The 21,688-nt window shown below is 44.6% G+C and overlaps 1 protein-coding gene across 6 annotated transcripts in view; it reads right to left on the reverse strand.

Annotated features, from left to right (window-relative positions):
- MTM1 (myotubularin 1) overlaps positions 1-21,688 on the reverse strand; it is a 113,490-nt gene that overhangs the window by 33,285 nt on the left and 58,517 nt on the right. For all 6 annotated transcript variants that reach the window (XM_060292431.2, XM_060292432.2, XM_030846950.3 and 3 more), the window contains one exon: positions 17,606-17,707. In XM_060292431.2, the coding sequence (XP_060148414.1) occupies positions 17,606-17,707 (102 nt within the window). The remainder of the gene's footprint in view (positions 1-17,605; positions 17,708-21,688) is intronic.

A 21,688-nucleotide genomic window follows, 5' to 3' on the forward strand; every position in this document is an offset into this window, starting at 1 on the left:
AAAAACCATCATGTGTCTTAATGCCCAGAGTGTCCTCTGACTTGCCGGCAGCATTTTCAATGTAACTTTCTATTTCTCAATCACTATAAAGCAACTCCTTCTTTGCTTCAAATATCTATCCTCTTGCGTCTTACATTAAAATTACCAGTAAGTGTAATCTAAGTATACAAAACTGTTATCATCAGAAGATAAAGTTCTATAGCTCAAACCAAAATTATGCCCATAATTTCTTTAATGTCTGAAAATAATTCATATAAAAGAATTGTCATTAATATGGGAATGATAGTGTCCTCAAGGTAGCGACCTACCAGGTGGCCTTTCTCATGAAATCAGTCTGCAGTGACACTGAGTGATGTCCAGATATATAGGACGAGTGCATGACTGGCATCCTTTACCTGGGAAACGCGCCTATGGGAACTCTATGACGGACAGAGCTTCCAGGAGACTCTTTTATTTTATTTTATTTTATTTTTGCGGTTCGCGGGCCTCTCACTGTCGCGGCCTCTCCCGTTGCGGAGCACAGGCTCCGGACGCGCAGGCTCAGCGGCCATGGTTCACGGGCCCAGCCGCTCCAGGACATGCGGGATCCTCCCGGACCAGGGCACGAACCCACGTCCCCTGCATCGGCAGGCGGACTCTCAACCACTGCGCCACCAGGGAAGCCCACCAGGAGACTCTTGATGCTAAGAGCCAGACCTCAAATATTTCAGGCAAGTTTATGAATCAAATAACAGCCAGATAGTTCTTGCCATGAATACGTATCAACACATCTAACATTGAACTGGAGCTTAAGGTGGAAAAGACCAGGTGCTCAAGCCAATATTTTAATCATCCAAATAAATCAGCTTACAATTACAAGAAAACGTTTCTTTAAAAAAGCATTACTTGTTAGTTTTTAAAGGAAAACACAATGTAAACACTAAGCTGTCATTAACTCCTTGGCTCTATTGAAGCAAGCGTCCTACAAGAACCAACACTGACAGTTTCTAAAGTTGAACGTACAGGACTTACTTCCCAGATATTTCAATTTTTACCTTATTTCCCTTAAAGATTCAGATAAGAGAACAAAGCAAGACTTAAAACACAAACTCTCAATAGACTAACATAAAGGTGGATTATTACAAAAAACTTAAAACTACTAAGCATCAAAGCAAGGACAACAGAACCCATTCATCTATATCTCATTATTAAAAGGTACAAAATTCCCTACAAGTGGTTACTTGTTACAAGGCTAATCACAGCTCTTGCCTGGAAATTGTTAAAACCTAAAGTTAGCAGGTTACGTGTCTTGAGGTTTATGGCTGTCCTTTATTTTCTTATAGACTCGCAGTTTTTAAAGCTCTGAGTCTTTTAGAACCTGATCTGCGGGTTGACGTTTTCCAGTTGTTCCTAACCACACCGCTGGGTCCGTAGGGACCCTGGTTGGGAAACACAGGTGCCACAGAGGGAACTGCTTCTAGAGACTCTCCCTCCTGAGGGCACGCAGGGAGTCAGGTTCGCCAAGTGGGTGATGATGTGCCCTCGGTGACCCCGTTCCCGCACCCATTCTGCTTCACGGCCTGTGCAGAACCCCAGAAGGATTCAGTCCCAGCTCAGCAAAGCCCCGGGGCAGAGGATGGTTTGCCGAAGGTCAGCGTTCAGCGGGCACTTCCAGAAGCCCTCCTGGCTTTCTCCTGGGGCCCGGGCCCTGCCTCGCCTCTGCCTCGGCACCCTGGGGTGGGGAGCACTTCCCCACCGTGCCAGGCACTGCCAGTGCCCCGGCTCGCCCCGCTGAACCAGAACCTCCAGGGGGTGATGCCCTGATCCTCAAGGGCCACGGAATACTCCAGAACACGTGGGAATCTTGCCTGGGGGTTCTGTGTGGCCAAGCTTTGGGGGGCTGCTTTACTTTTCTTAAGTGATTTTGCAATAATTATAGATATATGAGAAGTTGCAGAGAAACGTACAGGGAAGGCCCATGCACCCTTCACCCAGCCTCCCCAATGTGAGCATCTTGCATAACCGGAGCCCAGCTTCAAAGCTGGGAAACCGACATCAGAAAACAGACACACTCAAGTGTTCACCCCTGGCTTCAAGTGAGCAGGTCTTCCTTTAGTTGGCTCTGTATGAATACTTGGGCATTTCACCAATTCAGATTCCTACTAGTCAAGAGATACCATGCATGGAGCGCATGGAGACTTGAGAGGAAAAAAGGAAAAAAAAAAAAAAAAGCAATCCTGTGCATTTTTTCCAAGATTAAAAATAGCACAATGTAACATTTGAAAAATGTTAAAGGACAAAGTTGAGATGAAAATCTCCAATTTCACACTAGAGATAAAAACAGCTCTGACAAAGAGAATGTAACTTGTCTTTTTAATTTAGCTACACTTATCACTGTTATGTCTTGTGGGAGCAAACATCTGAAATGACAGCAGATTTTAGCTTTCACTTAATTAGCCCTTATTTTTAAATGGCACTTATATAAAGATGCACTGCCTTGCTTTAAACATCTAGATTGGATTTATTCTTACTGAGTAGAATCTATAAATAATGAGTGATTCATGAGTTTCCTTCTTTGGGGAGGGAGAACTGTCTGTCACCGAATTAGGATTCCCTGATCTCACGATGGCCCCTCATGGACAGCCTCTTCTCCCAAAGGCTTGTCAACAATGTCGTGTCTCAGAAGTGGATGTTTGAGAGTTAGATTTATAGAAATTAAAGATCATTTAATAGGGAGACAGTCACAGAAGAAAACAATTTTCCCAGTATTGAGGAAAATAAATTGATAAGCTATGTAGATGCAATAGTGCTTTCAAATGGTGCTGCCACCACACAAAGGCATGGTCATCAGTGGACACGATTTACTACATCTCTGAAGACCTAGCCTTAAAAATTCAGGAAACTGGTCACTAACTCTTTCCTGATAGAATTTTGGAATGTTTGAACAGGAATCTAAGTGAGCATTTTTTTCTAATTTGATTCCTGAAATTCGCCTTTTTCAAAGCTTCCATCTACCACTGAAGGAAGCAGCTATGTAAAATTATCTCATTTTCATCTTTTAGATTACACTTAAGAAATAAGACCCCTTCGTCTAAGAAAAATAATTCTTTCACTCAGGTTAGGAGAAAAAGTCCAAAATTTTAAGGAAGAACCATAGGAGGTGCTGAAACTTGGCAGAGTTCATAATTGTAAGTAACAGCTTCATGCTAGATAGGGATTTCAGCCTCTTTTCACACGACTTGACATAGTTAATTCATACAACTGCATCAAAAGTAATTTCATCCAAAAATCTGACAAAAGGCTCATAGGTCAAAAAGCAACTTGCTTGTCCTATTTCTACCACTTTCCCTGGAGAAAATGGCTTTAATATTCTTGAGTCACCCTTACCTTCATATATAAATGTACATATTCATTTTTTCAGGAAAGGACTACAAAAGGACATTTGAAATGTCATTTGAAAGCATTTTAGAAAAAGGACATTCTTTACTACTTGGCCACAATCATAAGCATTTAAGGCTGACATTTCTCAGGGTTCATCCACTGCACCCCGATTCTCACTGTAATTCTCTCTCCTGGCAATTTTGGTCGCATCGATGAAAATGCCGATGATCACAGCTGGTCTCCCAAATAAACCTCTCCCCAGGCCAGAGCTCCAGGTCTTCGTAGCCACCAGCCCCCCAAATACCCATACTTGGTTGTCCCACAGACACCTGCAACTCAGCACAGCCAAAATGGAACGTGCCCTCTCTGCCTCACTCCCCTCCTATGTTCCCCATCTTGACCACTGGTCCCACCATCGACCTGTTTATCCAGGCTTGGTTCTTCCCTCTTTATCATCCCATCCCCCCTCGTAACTATAACCAGTCAATCAACAAATTCTACTGATCTTACCTTCTAGGAACATTCTCAAATCCATTCTCTCCTGTCCCTGTCCACTGCCCCATTTCAGGGACTCACGATCATACACCAAGGCAACTAGCAAACACCCCCAGAAATGGACTACTGCCCCTCTCTATCTACTCTGCATGCTGCAGCCCAAGGAATCTTTTTGAAACAGAAATCTAATCATGTGACTTTCCTGCCTAAACCCCTTTAACGGCTCCCCTCACCTTCAAATAAAAAATGAAACTTCTTGGTGGGGCACATTAGGCTCTGCCACCCTCACACGGACACCAACTCCCGGACTCTAATCAGCGTGTGGGGGTCAGCCTGTGTCCAGCCCCTGGACAGCTGCACATACTGTCCCAGCACGCTCATCTTTCAGGATTGGCCCCCTCTAGGAAGCCCTCCTCGACACCAACCCACTGACTTTCCCCTCTCCTGACACCCTGTGTATCTGTATCTGTATTGTATGCATTTGTTCGTCCACATCACCCAGGAAAACTGTGCTCCCTCTGGGGACAGGGAGTGGGTATCAGCTCCAGCTCCAGCTCCAGCGCACGGCTGTAATGTAGGCATCGTCTAAATGTCTGCTGACCAAGACTAGGGATGAAAGGAATGAAAAAGAGAAGGAACAAAAAGGGGCTTGCCCTACCAGACCTTACATCTTATAAAGCCTTGATAGTCACAAGACTGTTACTGGTGCATGAAGAGTGATTGATGCGTGAAATGAAACATTCAGAAATAAAACCAAATACAGAGAGGAATTTGGTGTGTGATAAAGGTGGTATTTCAAACCAGTGGATTGGTCTTCAAATGATGTTGCAGTAAAAGGGGGAGAAAGAGTTGGATCCCTATCTTACAAGGCAACCCCGGATAAATTCCAAATTGCTCAAACATTTACATGTTTAAAAGGAAATTAAAGTATTAGAGGAACATGGGATAATTTTTTTATAACTCTGACTGGGGAAGACCTTCCTACCTGGGATGTAAAACCCAGAAGCTATAAAAGAGAAGTGTGCAGAAAAGAGTTAACCTAGCAGGTCTGAGACTGCTGTCCTTACAGAGGCCTGTGGCATGGCTGGCCCCTGGCTGGCAACGGGGAACCTGGATTTTGGGAGAGTGCCCACCACTCCTTAACTGATAAGAGTTTAAGTTTACGGCACCTAAAATGTTTATACCAACAACGTGCTTTAAGTCGAATCCCTGCCTTCCTTCTGGGACTCTGAAAGTTTGGTATGTGCTAGGCAGAGGGTGTCTACGTGACCAGCCCCCTGGTTGGCAACACTTCCCATGGGTTGTCACAACTTGCTACTGTAGGATTTAAGTGTGTCCTGGTTTCCCCCCAACATCGCCCCACGCACCTTTTCCTTTTGCTCTGTATCCCTTTGCTGTATTAAATCATACTTGTGAGTATGACTATATGTTGAGTCCTGTGAATTCTCCTAAGGAATTTGAACTTGGGAGTGGGCTTAGGGACCCCCATCTCTCTCTCTCTCTCTCTCTCTCTCTCTCTCTCTCTCACACACACACACACACACACACACACACATACACACACACAAAAAATCGATAAATTCTACCAAATAAGTATTTGTAAAATTCTCCACAGCAAAAGCCACCATAAGAAAAGTCAAAAGATAAATGGGAAAAATATTTACAATTCATAAAGAGTTCCTACAACTAACAACAACAAAAAAGACCAAAATCCCAAAAGAAAATGGGCAGAAGCCAAAGAGAATGAAGAAACAGAAATACAAATAGCTCAAACCAAAAGATACTCAATTTCACTCAAATAGGATAAATACAAAATAAAACTAGGAATCTACATTTTCACCTATTAGATTAGCAAAGATCAAACAATTAGAAGGTATACTGGATTGGTGTGGTAGGCAGAATAACGGTCCCCCAAAGATGTCCATGTCCTAATCCCTGGGACCTGTGTTATGTTATCCTACACAGCAAAGAGGAATTAGGTTGCAGGTGGAATTAAGATTTCTAATCGACTGACATTAAGATAGGCTCTGAAGACGGAGGGAGAGGCCATGAGCCAAGGAACACGGTGGCTTCTAAAAGCTGAAAAATGGGTCTCACGGGCTAAAATCAAGAGCCTCCAGAAGGAATACAGCCACGCTGAGACCTTGATTTTAGCCCGTGAGACCCATTTTGGATTTCTGAACTCCAGAACTGTAAGATGACAGACTCGTGTTTTTAGAAGTCACTACGTTTGTGATAATTTGTTACAGCAGCTATAGGAAACTAAGACAGTTGGAGAGGATGTCTGGAAACAGGCACTCTGACACACTGCATGTGGGAGTGAAAGCCAGTACCTCTTCCGTAAAGGGGAACTTGGCAATATCAGTAATTCCACTTCTAAGAATTTATCGTACAACATACATGAACACGTACAAAATGATGTTTATGCTAGGTTATCCATTGCAGTAGTTTGTATAATAGAAAATGATTGGAAATGATGTCAATATCCATCAACAGAGGATTAAATAAAGTATGATACAGTCAACAGAATATTGTGCAGTCATTAACAGAGTGAAGAAGCCCATTTGGCAAGGAGGAAGGAATATAAATAACAACTTGCCTGCATATGCCTAAATATCACTAGTTGTCTGTGAGGAGGGGAATGGCATGGCTGAAGGGTGCTGGGAGGGAGTTATTTTTACTATTTTTACTGTTGTGGTTAGTTGGGCCTACTACAATATAACAAGATACCACAGACCGTGTGGCTTAGAACAATAAACTATTTCTCACAGTTCTGGAGGCTGAGAAGTCTGAGGTCAAGGAGCCAGCATGGTCTGGTTCTGGTGAGGTCCGCTTCCTAGATGGCCTTTGTGCTGTACCTCACATGGTGGAGAGTGCGAGTTCTGGTGCCTTCCTCTTCTTTTAAGGGCACTAATCCCATCGTGGGGCCCCACCCTCATGACCGCATCTAAAGCTAATCACCTCCCAAAGGCCCCACCTCCAAATACCATCACACTGAGGGTTAGAGCTTCAGCACATGATTTTTGGGGGGACACAAACATTTAGTCCTTTTATCCTTCCTGACTTTTCAATCATGGGCATACGTTAGCCATTTTTGAAAAGTTTAAAGTATTGGGTTGGCCAAAAAGTTCATCCAGCTTTTTCTGTAAGATGGAAAGGCTTTTTGGAAAAAAAACGGATGAACTTTTTGGCCAACCCAGTAAATGCTTGCTGCATAAATGCCCTAGCTTCTAAACAGCAGAATATTCTTATTGGTCACTTGGTTGCTGCTAGCTCCTATTCATTCACTCTACTGCCATTAGTAGATTCACTTAACAAACATTTACTGAGGGCCCACTTACGAACAAGGTATTAAGTAGAGAAAAAGATAAGACACCACCACTGTCTTTAAGGAGTTAGAAATACTCCGAAGGAGAGAGATGAGGAGAGCGCAACTACTGATCACGTAAAGAGGAGAACGTAAGTGCCATGAGAGGTACAGATAAAGCGCCAGGGGCGCCAGGGGATGCCAGGGTTACTTCTGGACAGATGGGCCTGGAGGAGTGGTGATGGCATGTAGCTCCCCTGGAAGGGTAAGACAACTTTGGACAGGGTAATGACGACGATGGCAAAAAAGTCACAAATGAGAGCCAAACTCAGAAAACACGTGGCCATCAGCAAACACCTCGGTCTGGCAGCCAGAGCATAGACAGGTAGAAAACCAGGAGACCATGGAGAGATGCAGCCCCACAGTGGAGGAGACAGAGGTTTGCGTTTACACTGACAGGGAGGGAGGAATGGCTGAAGTTTCGGAGGCGAAGGGATGAGATAAGCTGAGCTGCATCCCAGGGACAGCGACCTGACAGGAGGCACGTGTAGAAGTGGGTTGGATCGGAAACAGAACAGAAATAGGAAAACCAGCAAAAGCACCATCCCCACAGTTTAGAAAAGAAGAGATGGAAACCTGAACTAAGTTGGGCTGGGGAGGAAGAATCCCCTGGATTCAGTAAATGTTATGGAAAAGGAAAATCTCACAATGACCTTGATTTTGGAGGAGGAGGAAGAGGTGGAGAAAGAAGTGACAGCACTAGAGAAACTGGGAGCTCAAAGGGGGCTTGAGGGAAAGATGAGAGATTCATTTTAAACAAAGGTTTAGGCATCAGTTGAAGTTATGGAGCAGCTAACGGGAAACATGAAGCTAAGAAGGCAATGCTGGTCAAAGTGAGAGAGAGAAATACAGCTGAGGGGATGGCACGGAGCAAGGAGGAGGGGAAGGATGGACTTCTCTAGAAAACCCATATTTAGATGACGGAAGGAAGCCGAGGAACTAGAAAAGAAAAGGAAGACAAGGAGATCAAGACCTCAGAAGCAACAGGGCAGGTAGGTGTCCAGCAGTATGATGGTCTAGTTGCTCTAATTGAGACTTCTGCTGACAACATCTAAAACTGCTGGAGAAAAAAGAAACCCTTTTAAAAAATGCATTTATGAGTCAGCTAGGGAAGAAGAAATACTCAGAAGCCCAAGCCAAACTGCGAACAGAATGCAGAGAGCAAGAGGGACACGCCGGCTTCCCCCCAGGGCAGGACCGGTTTTCGTGGCCTCCTGGGCTCTAGGACAGAGGATGTAACACCCCGGGCCTGCCCCAAGATGCCAAGATGGATGTGAAACTGGAAACTTCCTTCAATAACACTGCGCCCTCAGGGTGAGGACGAACAGGAAACAAGCACCTGAGACTCCGAGGGATCTTACCTGTCTAGACGATCCGTGCTGAGTAACGGAGCCTGTAGCACAGGGCAGCCAAAACTCATAAAGCTTGGATGGTCCGAAAAACATCAAGCAGACAAGTTAATCTGCGGCTGGCCCAGGTTGGGAGTGCCCCCCAGACGCCTGGCAGAAGAAAACGTAAAACTGCCTTCAATCCCAGCCTCGGAGTCTTCCCATACATAGACAAAGGTCCGAGGAATGAGTCCACAGGCAAAATCATCACAAAATAGCCCAAGAAAGTAGGCCCCACGAGCCAGCAGATAAGACGGCAGCAGGCCAGGCCCGGCTGAAGAGAGAGGGGGTAAAGGAAGTAGAAGACATAGCAGCCCCGAGACAAAGGGATGCCCCGAAGATCCTGACTCTGGACATTTGATGGGCATTTTATAAACATTATCTTGCAGCTACTCAATATTTTTAAAAAACCTTTGAATGGTGGTGCAGTGGAAGAGGCCAAGTCCTCCCAAGTAGCAGGGTGGGCAGTGGGGCAATAAGGTAGGACGTGCAGGCGGGCCATGAGCGCTGTGCTCATGAGCACGGAGGGCAGCGTGGGGGGGGTCCAGCCGGGACCACGGTCCCTGGAGATGGGTGCGGGGAGGACGGTCGGACACATCCCGAGGCCGGGGGGAGAGGGCAGCGGAGAGAGAGCCACACAAAGAGAACCGGGGGCCAAGTCTTGGAGGAGGCACGAAGGGAGGAGATTTAAAAGCATGATTAGACCCTCAATTAGCCAAGTTTACTGTTTATTCAAGAAAAAAAAAGGAAACGGAGAACAAAGCCACACTTCAGTCTCAGGCCGCATCCAGGCAGAGAAGTGTGGCTTCTCGTTCAATTCCCAGCTGAAAATGAGCTTTTTGCTTTTAGCTATTAATTCTGTAATCAGCCTAGAAGGTAAGAGCCTGCTCCATTTCAGCCTGGTTTACAATCTCAAAGCAATTTATAAAAACGTCCCCGCCTTCTGAACTGAAAAACGAAGGCACAGGAAAAAGTACCCTATGCTCTTCATTTTCTCTTCGTAGGGTCATTTATACGCCTCATTTAAATGGTCAAAAAAGATGCACAGCCCCATAGCCCAGCGTAGTAACCTTTACGGAATTATTTTTGTAGGCAAGCGCCATGGGAGTAGAGCCAGAGAGGGCACAAGGGGAAACGGCACTGCTTATGCCACACGGCAGGGCGTGACGGGGTTCAGTGAAGCCCAGGAAAAAGGGAAGGGCCCTGCTCGCTGGTCGCCACAGAAAGGCCTTGCGAGCCCGTGGCTTCTCTCGAGATTAGAGCCAGCGGGTCTTCTCTCCTGTGCCCATCTCCACCGCCCATAAGATGCTCAAATTTATCAAAACAAACAAATACCAGAAAACTTAGAAACTCTATGACTGCCGATTAGCTCACAGAATAAAGAAAAATAGGAAGCACTGCAACGCTGAAGAGCTGCGTCCCGAGAGAGCTACATTACCCCGCGCAGAGTCACCGGTGGAAAGAAAAGAAAACGATTTCTGAAGAATTCTGTGTATTGCATAGCATCGCGGCCCATATTTCCCATTTCTACTTAAGATGCTTTCTGGGTTTAATGCTCTGAAACTGAAGACTTTCAACTAATCCTCTAGCAACGTACAGGCAATGGTTTGTTAATAAGGATACTGACCTAGTATCTGTAGAGCATCTTTCTTTTAAAGGGCTCAAAGTGTCCCATATATGATCACAATTACTTTACTCACATTCTTGGGAAGACTGGGTTGTGGTAATCATCCTTACTCTCTGCACCTGCTGGGAAAAATGGGGCACTAAGAACAGAAGCGCTGACATTTATTGGGCACTTACTGCGTGCCACGCACTTTTGTGAGCGCTTTCCGTTTAATCCTCACAAAACCCCTGTGAAGCAGAGAGTGTTATTATCCCCATTACAAATGAGAATGCTGAAGCACAGAAATATTACATGATTTTCAAAGTCGCCGAGCAGGGTCTGGGCCGCCGGGAGCCTGGCAGCCAGGTCTCCGGCTCCATCTCTTCAAGCACTACGTTTCCCTTATGTGTGTCTACAGGCCATGAGTTCAGTCATACACTCAAGCCCTTCACTTAAACAAAAGTCAAGAAAATCCACGCAGGCCTATAGCTGTAAAGATAGATTTAAGTGACTGTATTGGTGCCTAAATTAACTTAAAATGCATTTTATTCTCCATATTCTACCATTATCTAAAAGACCGTTCATCACACCATGACCCAGACACACACACACACACACACACACACGCAGATAACCGAAAGAAATCTTTCATGAAACCATACTTATCTATATTATGTGTTATGCTCTTAATGTTTTCTATTTCATTAAAAAATGCTGGTTACAACCTAGTCAACTGATTTCATGACTCAATAATACAGTGGGATTCAGAGTTTAAAAAAAAACCTCCCATCTAAAATTTGAATTATCTCTGACTATCCCATCTGAGTAAAAACTGAGCAAACAGTAAAGGAAATCAATGAAAGAGGAGCTTTGGCATTGAACATACCACTCCAACAATTAAACTATTTTTCTGTAGTGCTATCAGGTTCTGTTCATATGTACACACTTTTTGTTCCTGCTTTTAAAAAAAAATTACCATCATATCAGAGGCATTGCCACATTTCTTATCATAAAAATGTAGCATTTACTTAGAATTGGTATTGAGTTACAATGCAGTTGAGAAAATGGCATACAATTTCTACTGTTTGAAAAGCAAAGCAAAAATAAAACAAGAAAATAACTGCTTTGGTGGAAATAGAAAATGTAATCTAAATAATTTTCAAGTCTTAATGGATTGACATAATATAGAAACAATCAAGGTAATGGTTTGGGGTCCACTGTTGTGTGGCTAAGTTTAATTCAAGTTCAATTCAAAGGTTTAAGTCTCCAACTGAACACACTGAGTGGTGAAAATACTAATGGGGAAGGAGGCAAGAGAGCTGGGGCTGGTGTGAAAGAAAAAAGCTCACTCACACACCGCTCACCCCATGGCTGGATTTAGAACCCAGCTCTCTTGGCCTCCAGACACCATTTCAGGAGGCAACAGCAAGTTTACTTCTGGCTTCCAATGCCAATAACAATCACTGAGATAATCTGCAGTTGCTCTAACAGTTTCAATAATATTAACAACGTGATCTTTTTCAAGCAGGGGCCCTCTGTATTGTTGAATGCAATCAGGCTTAGATTACGCTTCCAGGAAGTCCCTTTCTGGCACACTCTCGCATTCCCCAAAGTGGCAGTTTGGAAACTTTTCTTCCCCTCCTGTCTCAGAGGAATAATTGTCCCTTCTCCTTTCCCAAACTGCCCTACAAACTGGCCTTAATCCCATCCCCCTCTGCCTTCCCCAGGATCCCGCTCAGGAAAGGAACCCTTCTCTCTCTTGCCCACAAATCTTCATTCACCTTTTTCGGATTCTCAGGGAAACACATCTTCCCTCAACCTGGCCGCTACCACCATTTTTGTTTTGAAACACCACCCTCTCTCTTTAAACCTCTACCAACTGGCTCTGGTCCCCTCTACCCAGACCATCCTCTGTGATTCAAAAAAGTTCGATAAGTGTATGCCAGGCACTGAACTTGGCGCTGGGGAACAACATGAGGAAAGAAGGTCCCAGCTTCAAGCAGTCCACAGCTAGCGCGTCCAGGCCCCAAGGAACTCGTAGTCATCGAATGTAAAGGACTCTTCCTGAGCCTCGTCTTTGTCCCCGCAGCCTCACACACCCATCACTACCTTCTCAGACCTCTGTCTGCCTTCGGCCTCAGCAGACCCCACCCTGCAGGCTCTCCCGTCACCTCTCTAACCATCCTCATTCACCTTGCTGGCTCCTCTGTTACACACCAGGGTTCCTCACCTGGGACCAACAGGTGAGCTTCCAAGGGGCTGCGAGTCCCCTAAAATCTTATGTCAAGTTTTGTACATAGCGCATCTTTCAGGGGATGAGACACCCTAATTTACGCCGTATCACCAAAGGAATCCACGACTCCGAACAGATTGAGAACCACGATTCTAGATCTACACCTCTGGACTCTCTTCTGAGGGACAGGCCCGCAATTGCTGCTGTAAGTTCTGTCAGAAGATGCCAACTGCCCCGCAAACGAAAGAGAGCTCCCCATTCCTCCCTCCTCGCCCCCTCTTCCACCTGCTTCCCCAAACGAAATCCTTTTCTCACTTCCCTGCTCTGTCACCACTCGGGCCGCAGACCTCAGAAGGAAGGATGATTCAGCCTTCTCCCTGTTCTCCAGGATCAAATTACTGCCCAAGCGTGTGGTTTCCGGCCGCATCACCACCGTCTCGCCTGGCCCTCCCTCTGACTCCCCTCCCAGCTTCCTGAGCTCTCCTCTCCTATCTGTTCTTCGTGACGTTGTATTCAGTCCCATCACTTACTTCGAAACCTTCAGTAAGTCTCTGCTACTTCCCAGGGTACAAGCGCCTGACTCCGGCAGGGCCGTCCACCAGATGCGCCCAGCTTTCCTCCTCCCCGCCACACTCCAGCCAAACATCCCTGGCGACCCTCGTAAGCTCTCATCACTTCCAGCTTTCCCTCCCTTATGCTGAGGGTCAGGGTCTTGTCTCTGCCTGAAATGCCACCTCCTCCACCAGGAATCCTTGCCCACTGGCAACGATGACCATCCTGCCAAGGCCCAACACAAATGACTATCGATTCCACGCAAGCTTTTCCAATCTAGGCTGGACCTGTGCCCTTCCCCCTGGGAATCCCCAGAAGGCTGCCTCGGCCTTTCTCTTACAGCACTGAATATCAACCGCCCTATATCGGAACCATACACATCTGTCATATCACTTCTGTCACATCCCCAAATGGGAGCAGGTATCACTCATCCTACTACGACTTTTCAACTGCCTTCATGGCTCCCCAACACCACCCAACAACACACTACTCTGAAATGAACCTAACTGATGAAATAGCTGCACACACTGAATGGACTAGCAGGGGCTAATATTCCAAGGGCCACGTCAATAGCTGATCTGTTTTTATCTGTATCTTGTATTGTTTTGGTGACTAGTTTTTTTTTTTTTTTTAAGATGACTTTTACTGGTTAGAACTTCGAGAATGTAATTTTCCAAAAATTTATATAAGCAATTCAGTTCCCATTTTTCTCTCCAGTTTTTCACTTTACTGACTTCCTAAAGAAAAAAGTAGGGATTCCTAGCACAGACACGAAAAATAAGGCAAAGCACCATAGACTTGAGAAATCAACCCCTCTGTGGACCACTCCAATGACAGCCACCCAGAATCCTATGCTCTGGCACTAGCTCCACAATATCCAGAAACCCAGCCCATCTGTTTCCATGGAATGGACTTTTCCTTCACTTTCCACTAAACCTGTGTTCAATAAAAAAGCCGTCATTATACAACTGCCATGCAGCAGTCATTATGCTGAGGTTAGAGAGATAAAGCCTGATCCCCGCCTTGATAAGCTTACAGTATAGGAGGGGGATGGGTAATTCCTACATAATTATGACATAAGGCAGACTGAGGGAGATAAGTGCTCTAGTAGAAGGACCTGCAAAGTCTGACAGGTTGAGAGGTAAGAGGAACTCCCACCAGGGAACACACATGGCATGGGAAAGGACCTAGGACTGAGCAAGATGGCGGAGGATAGGCTCTAAAGAGATGAGGGGACCACAGGTAAAGGGCACAGGAAAACCAAAGTTTCCCTGAGTTGAGAAAGTTCTATGTATACCAGAGAAGCACAGGGTGGTCCTGTGTGGTTGGAGTCACTGAGACTCCATGGGAAGTCACTGAGAATTTTTTGTGTGTGGAGAGTGGGGTATAGAGTGCCATGATCATACCTAAAAAAAAAAAAAAAAAGACAACAGCATTGTGTAGGATAAGCTGGAAGGGAAGGAAACTGAATGAAGGGAAGTGAGTTGGGAAGCACAGGGAGAAATGGGAAGAAATATTTGAGAGTTACTAATAAGCAAAACCTACGGGATTTGGAACTGATGCGGCTATAGGAGAAGTAAGGCAGGGGAATGAGAAAGTTGACTTCGTACATAAGACACAAGGTTGTAATGTACAGCACAGGGAATATAACCAATATTTCAGAATAATAACTTTAAATAGAGTATAATCTGTAAAAATACTGAATCACTATGTTGTACACCTGAAACTAATATAACATTGTAAATCAACTATTTCAATAAAATAAATAAATGTTATGCCTGATTGGGGTGGGGAATTGACTTCAAGTTCTCGAATCTGAGCAACTGAGGATCATCCACATTGAGGGAGATGTCGGCTGAAGAGCAGGCCTGCTGACTGCAAAGAGGTCAGGGAGATGCTGAGCCTATGATTCTCACAGGCTTCCAGAGGAAGCTGTTTGAGAGGCTCATGAAGAGTCACTCAAGGCCAATGTCAGAGCTGGATTTAGAAATCGCCCATACAGCAATGACAGCTTAAGCTATGGATTAAATGAAATCATCAAGGCAAAGTGAGTCACATGACAAGAGGGCTGACAGGGAACCACCATCAAGATGTCTACCTTTAAGGAAAAGACAGAGGCAGTGGAGACTGGGAAGGAGCAGTCAAGATGGTACAGAAACACAGAAACCAAGACTTGCAAGAGGGTGGTCAAAATTATTGAACACTGAGGGGAGATAAAACAGAATGAAGATTGAAGTGAGTCACTAAATTTGGCCAGTAAGAGGTCTGAGTTCCAAGAAGGTACTTGTGATAAAACTGGATACTAGAATGGGCTGGAGGAATGAGTGAACTGGAGATGTGGACAGCCTAGAATATTCTTTCCAGAAGTTTGGGTTCAAGTGAGAGATGGGACAGTAGTTTAGAGGAAAGCTGGTCCGACACTTGACCTCTTTTTAGGGGAGTAAACTCTCAAGGAGATAGAAGATACCAGAGAAAGGGGATGACTGATGGAGCAACATTGTGTAGGAGACGGACTGGGGCCTCAGCTCGCAGGAGGTTTGAAGAAACCTGCTACGTGGGGCTTCGCTGGTGGCGCAGTGGTTAAGAATCTGCCTGCCAATGCAGGGGGCACGGGTTCGAGTCCTGGTCCGGGAGGATCCCACATGCCGCGGAGTACCTAAGCCCGTGTGCCACAACTACTGAGCCTGTGCTCTAGAGCCCGCGAGCCACAACTACTGAAGCCCACATGCCACAACTACTGAAGCCTACACGCCTAGAGCCCGTGCTCCACAACAAGAGTAGCCACCACAATGAGAAGCCCGTGCACTGCCACGAAGAGTAGCCCCCGCTTGCCACTAGAGAAAGCCCGTGAGCAGCAACGAAGACCCAATGCAGCCAAAAATAATAAATAAATAAATAAATAAATAAATAAACAAACCCTGCTATGTGAACCATCTTTAAATCTCTGATCACTTAAAGCCAGATATGCAAAACCCAAGACATAACCCATTCCCTCATTGAATTTTCGTGGATTAGATGTACATTCTCACTTTCATAGGAATTCCGAGGATGTGTTCCCATTAAACTCTTTTTATCCTAATAGTTTAAAATTTTTAATATTGAAATATCTTTTAAATCACATATTTAATCAAAAACTGAGGAAAGGCTAAGAATGTATTCAACTCTATGATATCAGTGCATTTCCTGGAAGCATCACATTTGAATCTACAATCAACACATGACTCATGACGAGTACTCCAGATCCTTCTAGACCACCACAGTCTTTGTATAATTGTCCTTTCCATCAACCATGAATTTCCTTTGACGGAAACAACTGCTGATGAAATTTGGGAAGAGAGAAGCCTTGTCTTGCTAGAAAAAAAATCTAAGCCTTCATTGCCCCCAAATAAATAAATGAATATAGATAAATAGATAGATAGATAAAAGACGGGCATAGGAAGAAGAGCTCCATTACAAAGCAGCTCTTCTATTTAATGATCTCTTTCATCACCTTCAGTCTAGCTGGAGGCATATTTACTCCATACTTAAAATAAAGGCATACCTTTATTTATTTATTTATTTATTTAAAGAATCATCTTTAAAGAATTATTCCCCTGCTCTCCCCTTAGCAGACGTCTGCTTCCACATTTGTTTAAAGTCAAGCAGAGAATCCTGTGATAAACCATAATGGAAAAGAATACGAAAAAGAATATATATATATATATATATATATATATATATATATATGCGCATAGTTGAGTCACTTCGTTGTACAGCAGAAATTAACACAGCACTATGAACCAACTATACTTCAATAAAATTTTAAAACAACCATTTGGGGAAAATGCTAAGAACACTACCAAAAATAAAATCAATAAATCTTTTGAAATTTACATTTCAAAAAGAAAAACAACAAAGTCAAGCAGAGGAGAAGGAGGGGGTAAGAGGACAGAAAAAAAGAAGGCAAGATCAAGGCAGAATATGAAGGAAGATGGTTTGAAGAGCAAGACACGTGGAAAGCTTTATTTTGGTCCCGTGGTAGAACAAAGTGAGACTACTCAGTCTACTAAATAGGAAGGAACAACTCTCGGTATACACAGCCCAAAACTTGCGACGGACTAAGTCATAGGTTGTAAGTAATTAAATGCATAATAAGTGTGTCCTGCCAAATATATAGTAAACGCTATCAAATGACATTTAAAGTGCCGTTCCTTAAAAATAAATAAAGAAACCTCCCCTGTCCAGTGATGGCCTGCAGCACCTAAGCCACGAATCTGCATTTGAGAAGCACATTGGCTTAAATGGCACTTAGGCTCACTCTTGGGTCCCAAGTAGGGGGCGACGAGCTCTGGGATGTGACGTCACAGTGCTACACTGACATGCTCGTGGTCACCTCGCCACCTGCTGCCTTTGGAAGAGGGCTGGCCCAGGTGGAGGGCAGGCTCGGGGCTGGCAGGAGCCACCCCACAAAGACTGGCAGAGCAGAGGCCCGCTCCCTCAGGGAACGGGTCAACCTTCTGTAATGAACAGCCTCGTACACACAGCACACTGGGGAGCGCAGCACAGAGGAAGGAGCGGACACCCAGAAACCCTCTGATGCCACCGCGGAGAACCCTGGAATTTACCAGACTGTGGGCCAGGGGGAAGGCATATCTCGTGAGGATCTCAAACATATCTCTTCTGCTGTGGCCCTCCTGTTTCAGCGCGAACCTCAGGTTTCTCATGTCCTGGGGGCAGAGGAGAAATGCGCCAGTTCAGTCTGCAAATCGAGTCACATTTGTTAGCAGAAACCTTCTATTCAGGTAGAAGATCCACTTACCTGAATGGGCAATAAATCTAGACTACTAAGAAAATTACTTTGTTTTGTACAATATTTTGAAACATCCGGTTTAAGAACACCTGAAAATATTTCCATCAGAGTCATGATTGTAAAGACAAGACAACTCGTGTTAAAGAGTAGACAGAGCTAAAGTTCACTGGATAAAAAGAAAAATCAAACCTTGCCTTGCGCATCATGTCTGTGCCTGTCTACTCTGGTTTTCCGAGGTATTTTAATTATAAAACAGTATTTTATTCTTAGGACTTTTCAAATGTGTATCTGCCACAAAATATCATTTCAAAATTGTCAAACATGTCATTAAAATACAGAAGCTCTCTCCCTCTCCCCTCATGCTTTTAACTTTAAAGTCTCCCTTTTAAAAATTAGGAAATGACCGGCATTTTAAGCTCTAATACAAGTAATGTAATACATTTTTTACTAAACAATTTTACTTTCACAGACTTCTATAAAGAGCACATTAAGGTGCCCCATAGTAGGAGTGACTATGATTCTAGGAACTAAGAATTAATGCTCAAAACCAGATTTTAAGGATAGTTTCCAACACATATCTAATAAGCAGGAAAACCTTCTTTTAAACCAAATTCAAATAAAATAAGCTCCCTTAAATATCAATTTGTATTACACAGCAAAAGATACAACATTCGAACTTCTTTTCGAAGCTGGCGGGTTTTGAGGTTGTCTCCTAAATCACTCATGGTGCTGTGGCTGAGTGATGGCTGTTACCTTCTGCATTGCACTTTCAACACCTCAGGAGTGAGACAGATCCAGCCCCTGCCCTCTCGGATGTCACCATCTTCATAGTTTTCCAAGTGCTTTTTCATTTGTTATGTCAACAGCGTGCTTGAAGCTTCCTAAGTCTTCAACGTGTAGGAGCAGCAAAGGCCGTGCCACACACATCCCAAAATGCAAAGGGGAGTGAAGGGAGTGTACGGCCACGGGCTCTCAGACCGCTCATCAACGACCCCAAACCGATCTCCCTGTATACAGATGGCATCTACGGGGCCTCGCCAGCTCCAGGATCCCATGCTTTCTATTTTAAAAGCACGTAACTCAATAACATCCAAAAACTGATTCACGACATATCCCAAGAACGCTGGGATGCCAGTTGTTGTCTCATGATGCAAAGCACTAGGCAAGTAGATGGAAAAATAATCATTTCAATCAGATGACGTGCTTTCAAGGGGTTTGCAACGAACCCCAAGTATAGCACCGGCTAGCTGAGTATCCCCAAGGCTCACAGACGTATGAAGGATTTTCTTCTGACCAGCCTTGGTTCCGATGATAACTCTGTAACATCATGCTCTTAACCACTCAACCAGAAACTAGACCATTTCTAGATAAATATTTATTCTGGTCCATCAGTGATTCAAACCACGACTTTCGATGTGCCGAAGTACAAGTGATTCAAGCGACTTCGTGTGGCCATCTGATTCAGATGGAATTAAAGGACAGGAAGAATCACTACCCTGTCTTGCCAACAAGAAAAATGAAGTGGAAAAGGCAAATGGCTCACAGGTGGCAGATCACCAAATCTGTAACAGAAATACGAGCATATACTGAGGGGTAAGTTGCACCTGGTCTCCTAGAGCCTGACCCATCAGGGAAGGACACCTGGGAAAGAGCCTCTTGGTAGAAGAATCTCGCAGTCAGACCTCTGGTGTTTAGCAATTGGGGCGCTCGGCGCTGAGCCAAGCCTCGTGATGACAAACGAGTAAACACACCCCTGTTGCAACAGCCCTGGTGGGATGGTTCGGCTCTGTTTTTTTTTTTTTTAAGCTCTGAGTTGTCGGCAGGGGATGGCATGGGGCCTGTCAGGTAAGAATTCACATATTCGGAGCTACCTTCTCCTCGGTTGCTAGATGACAACCACTGCGACTTCTATCCATCACGTGCAAGTTGCCACTGGCAAGCAGAAATCCCCACGTACGGACCGGGTGGAGCCAAATTTGTAGGGGTTCTACGTTCTTGTTTCGGTGAAGCGGCACGGTTGTACTGTGGTTACTGCCTGCAGGTGAAAGGGGACCTACGGGAGACAGGAGGCAAGTCTCTGCCCCACTGCAGCAGATTCTCTTTCTGTCACCTTCAGGTCTGTTCCTGAGAAAACGGAATTCAACGCTCAACATCCGTGTTTCCAGGGAGATAACTGAGTTAAAAGGTTGTGCTACAACACTGTTCTAGGCCATTGTCTTTGGGCTTGACACTAATTCCAAGAAACATACATTCTTAACATTTGAGAATTATGCCTGCCGAGTTGTTCCCAAGACCTTTGTTCTTAGAGTAAACAGTCAAAGGGTAAGAGTGTGCTTTGTCTTATTAATTTGGGGGGGTTAACATTTAAATACAAGTTTTTCCCATTGATAAGGCAACAAATAGGATTTTTTTTCAACTTGCTTAGAATGAAAGTCACTTTGAAATCATCAAAACCTCATTTTCCCTGGAGTACTGTAATATAACACTCTCCTCCCATGGATTTTTTTATGCAAAATGCAAAAACCTTCCTTAAAAGTAAATCCCCACATTTCTAGGCCCAAAAGGGTAGACAGTAGCTGGGATTATAGGTAAGGCATTAAGGGAGCTTGGATTCAACCAAAAACAACAAAAACAAGCCAAGGTGGGGAGTGAGGGAGAATTTCAGTTCAAGTTTCATCGTGACAAAATCCTTTGCTTTCTAATAGAGTGTACTAGTCTTGACCTTGTACAAACTGGAGACAAAAAGGTATTATCTTCATAATCCAAACAAAAGTACAGGAGATTGGCTTTAAGAAATCACAGTGCACAAGACCAGGAAAAGGAGACTTGGGCTGGGATTCTGACTCCTGCATCAGCTCCTCGGGGACCCATAAGCAAGGAAGCCCGTTGAGCAAATGCCTCATTTCCCATCCACAGAATGAAGGACTTGGATTGGCCAGGGGTCAGCAAGTTTCAGCCCAGGTCAGTGTTGGCGTGGTCTTCAAGCCAAAATTGCTTTATATTTTAAAAGGGTTGAGAAAAAACAAAACGCAAAGAAGAACATATGACAGAGATCCTGCTGGCCCACAAAGCCTAAAATATTTGCTTTCTGGCCCTTGACAGGAAAAGTCTGCTGACCCCTGCACTAGATTGAGGGTCAGATACATGAAACAGCCCCAGCCTCTGGGACCCAGCCTTCAGAGATGATCTGGGGATTTGGGGTAGAACCCAGAGCTTTACCTTTGTCAACCCAAAGAGGGCTTCCCAGGTTCCCTTCATGCATATTTAGCTGCGGGAACCACTGGGACAGATGACCTCCAAACCCCTTCTAGCTCTTTCTAGGACTGGGCACTGTAGTCTTCCGATACAGAATACCTGAGAAGGAAGTTTTCTTGCAAGAAGGTTTATTCCGTCGTTTGCAAAATGATTATCTCACCGGATTTGGATTCCAACTTTGCCATCTGTTGGGTAATCTTAGCTAAGTTACCGAACTCTTCTTAGCCTCAGGCTCCCCATCTATACAATGGGGACACCACTGTCCATCTCAGAGGACTGCCCTGAGGATTTAATGCAAAGCCCCTAGTACCTCTTTGGACCGACAGAGATGTTCAATAAACAGTTACTATTATAACTGACTGAACGTTATTATCGCTACATCTCTGCTGTTCCCCATGCCGAAACATAACAGGAGGCCACCATCTAAGCAAAAGTGGGAGGGGCTGTGAGAGGTAAGAACACAGACTCTTCACAGAGGGAAAAACCTCCTGTATTTCTCCTTCCTGTTACGATGTGACGGTGTCTGGCTGGAAACACATCACACGAAGGAACACCAGGAGCAGACTTGTGCAAAAACAAAAAAGTGTGAAACGTGATTTATGAAGTTTTCTTCCTAGTCAGTCAAGCAAACCAATTGACTGGC

The sequence above is a fragment of the Globicephala melas genome, chromosome X, assembly GCF_963455315.2.
Source record: "Globicephala melas chromosome X, mGloMel1.2, whole genome shotgun sequence".
Lineage (NCBI taxonomy): Eukaryota > Metazoa > Chordata > Mammalia > Artiodactyla > Delphinidae > Globicephala > Globicephala melas.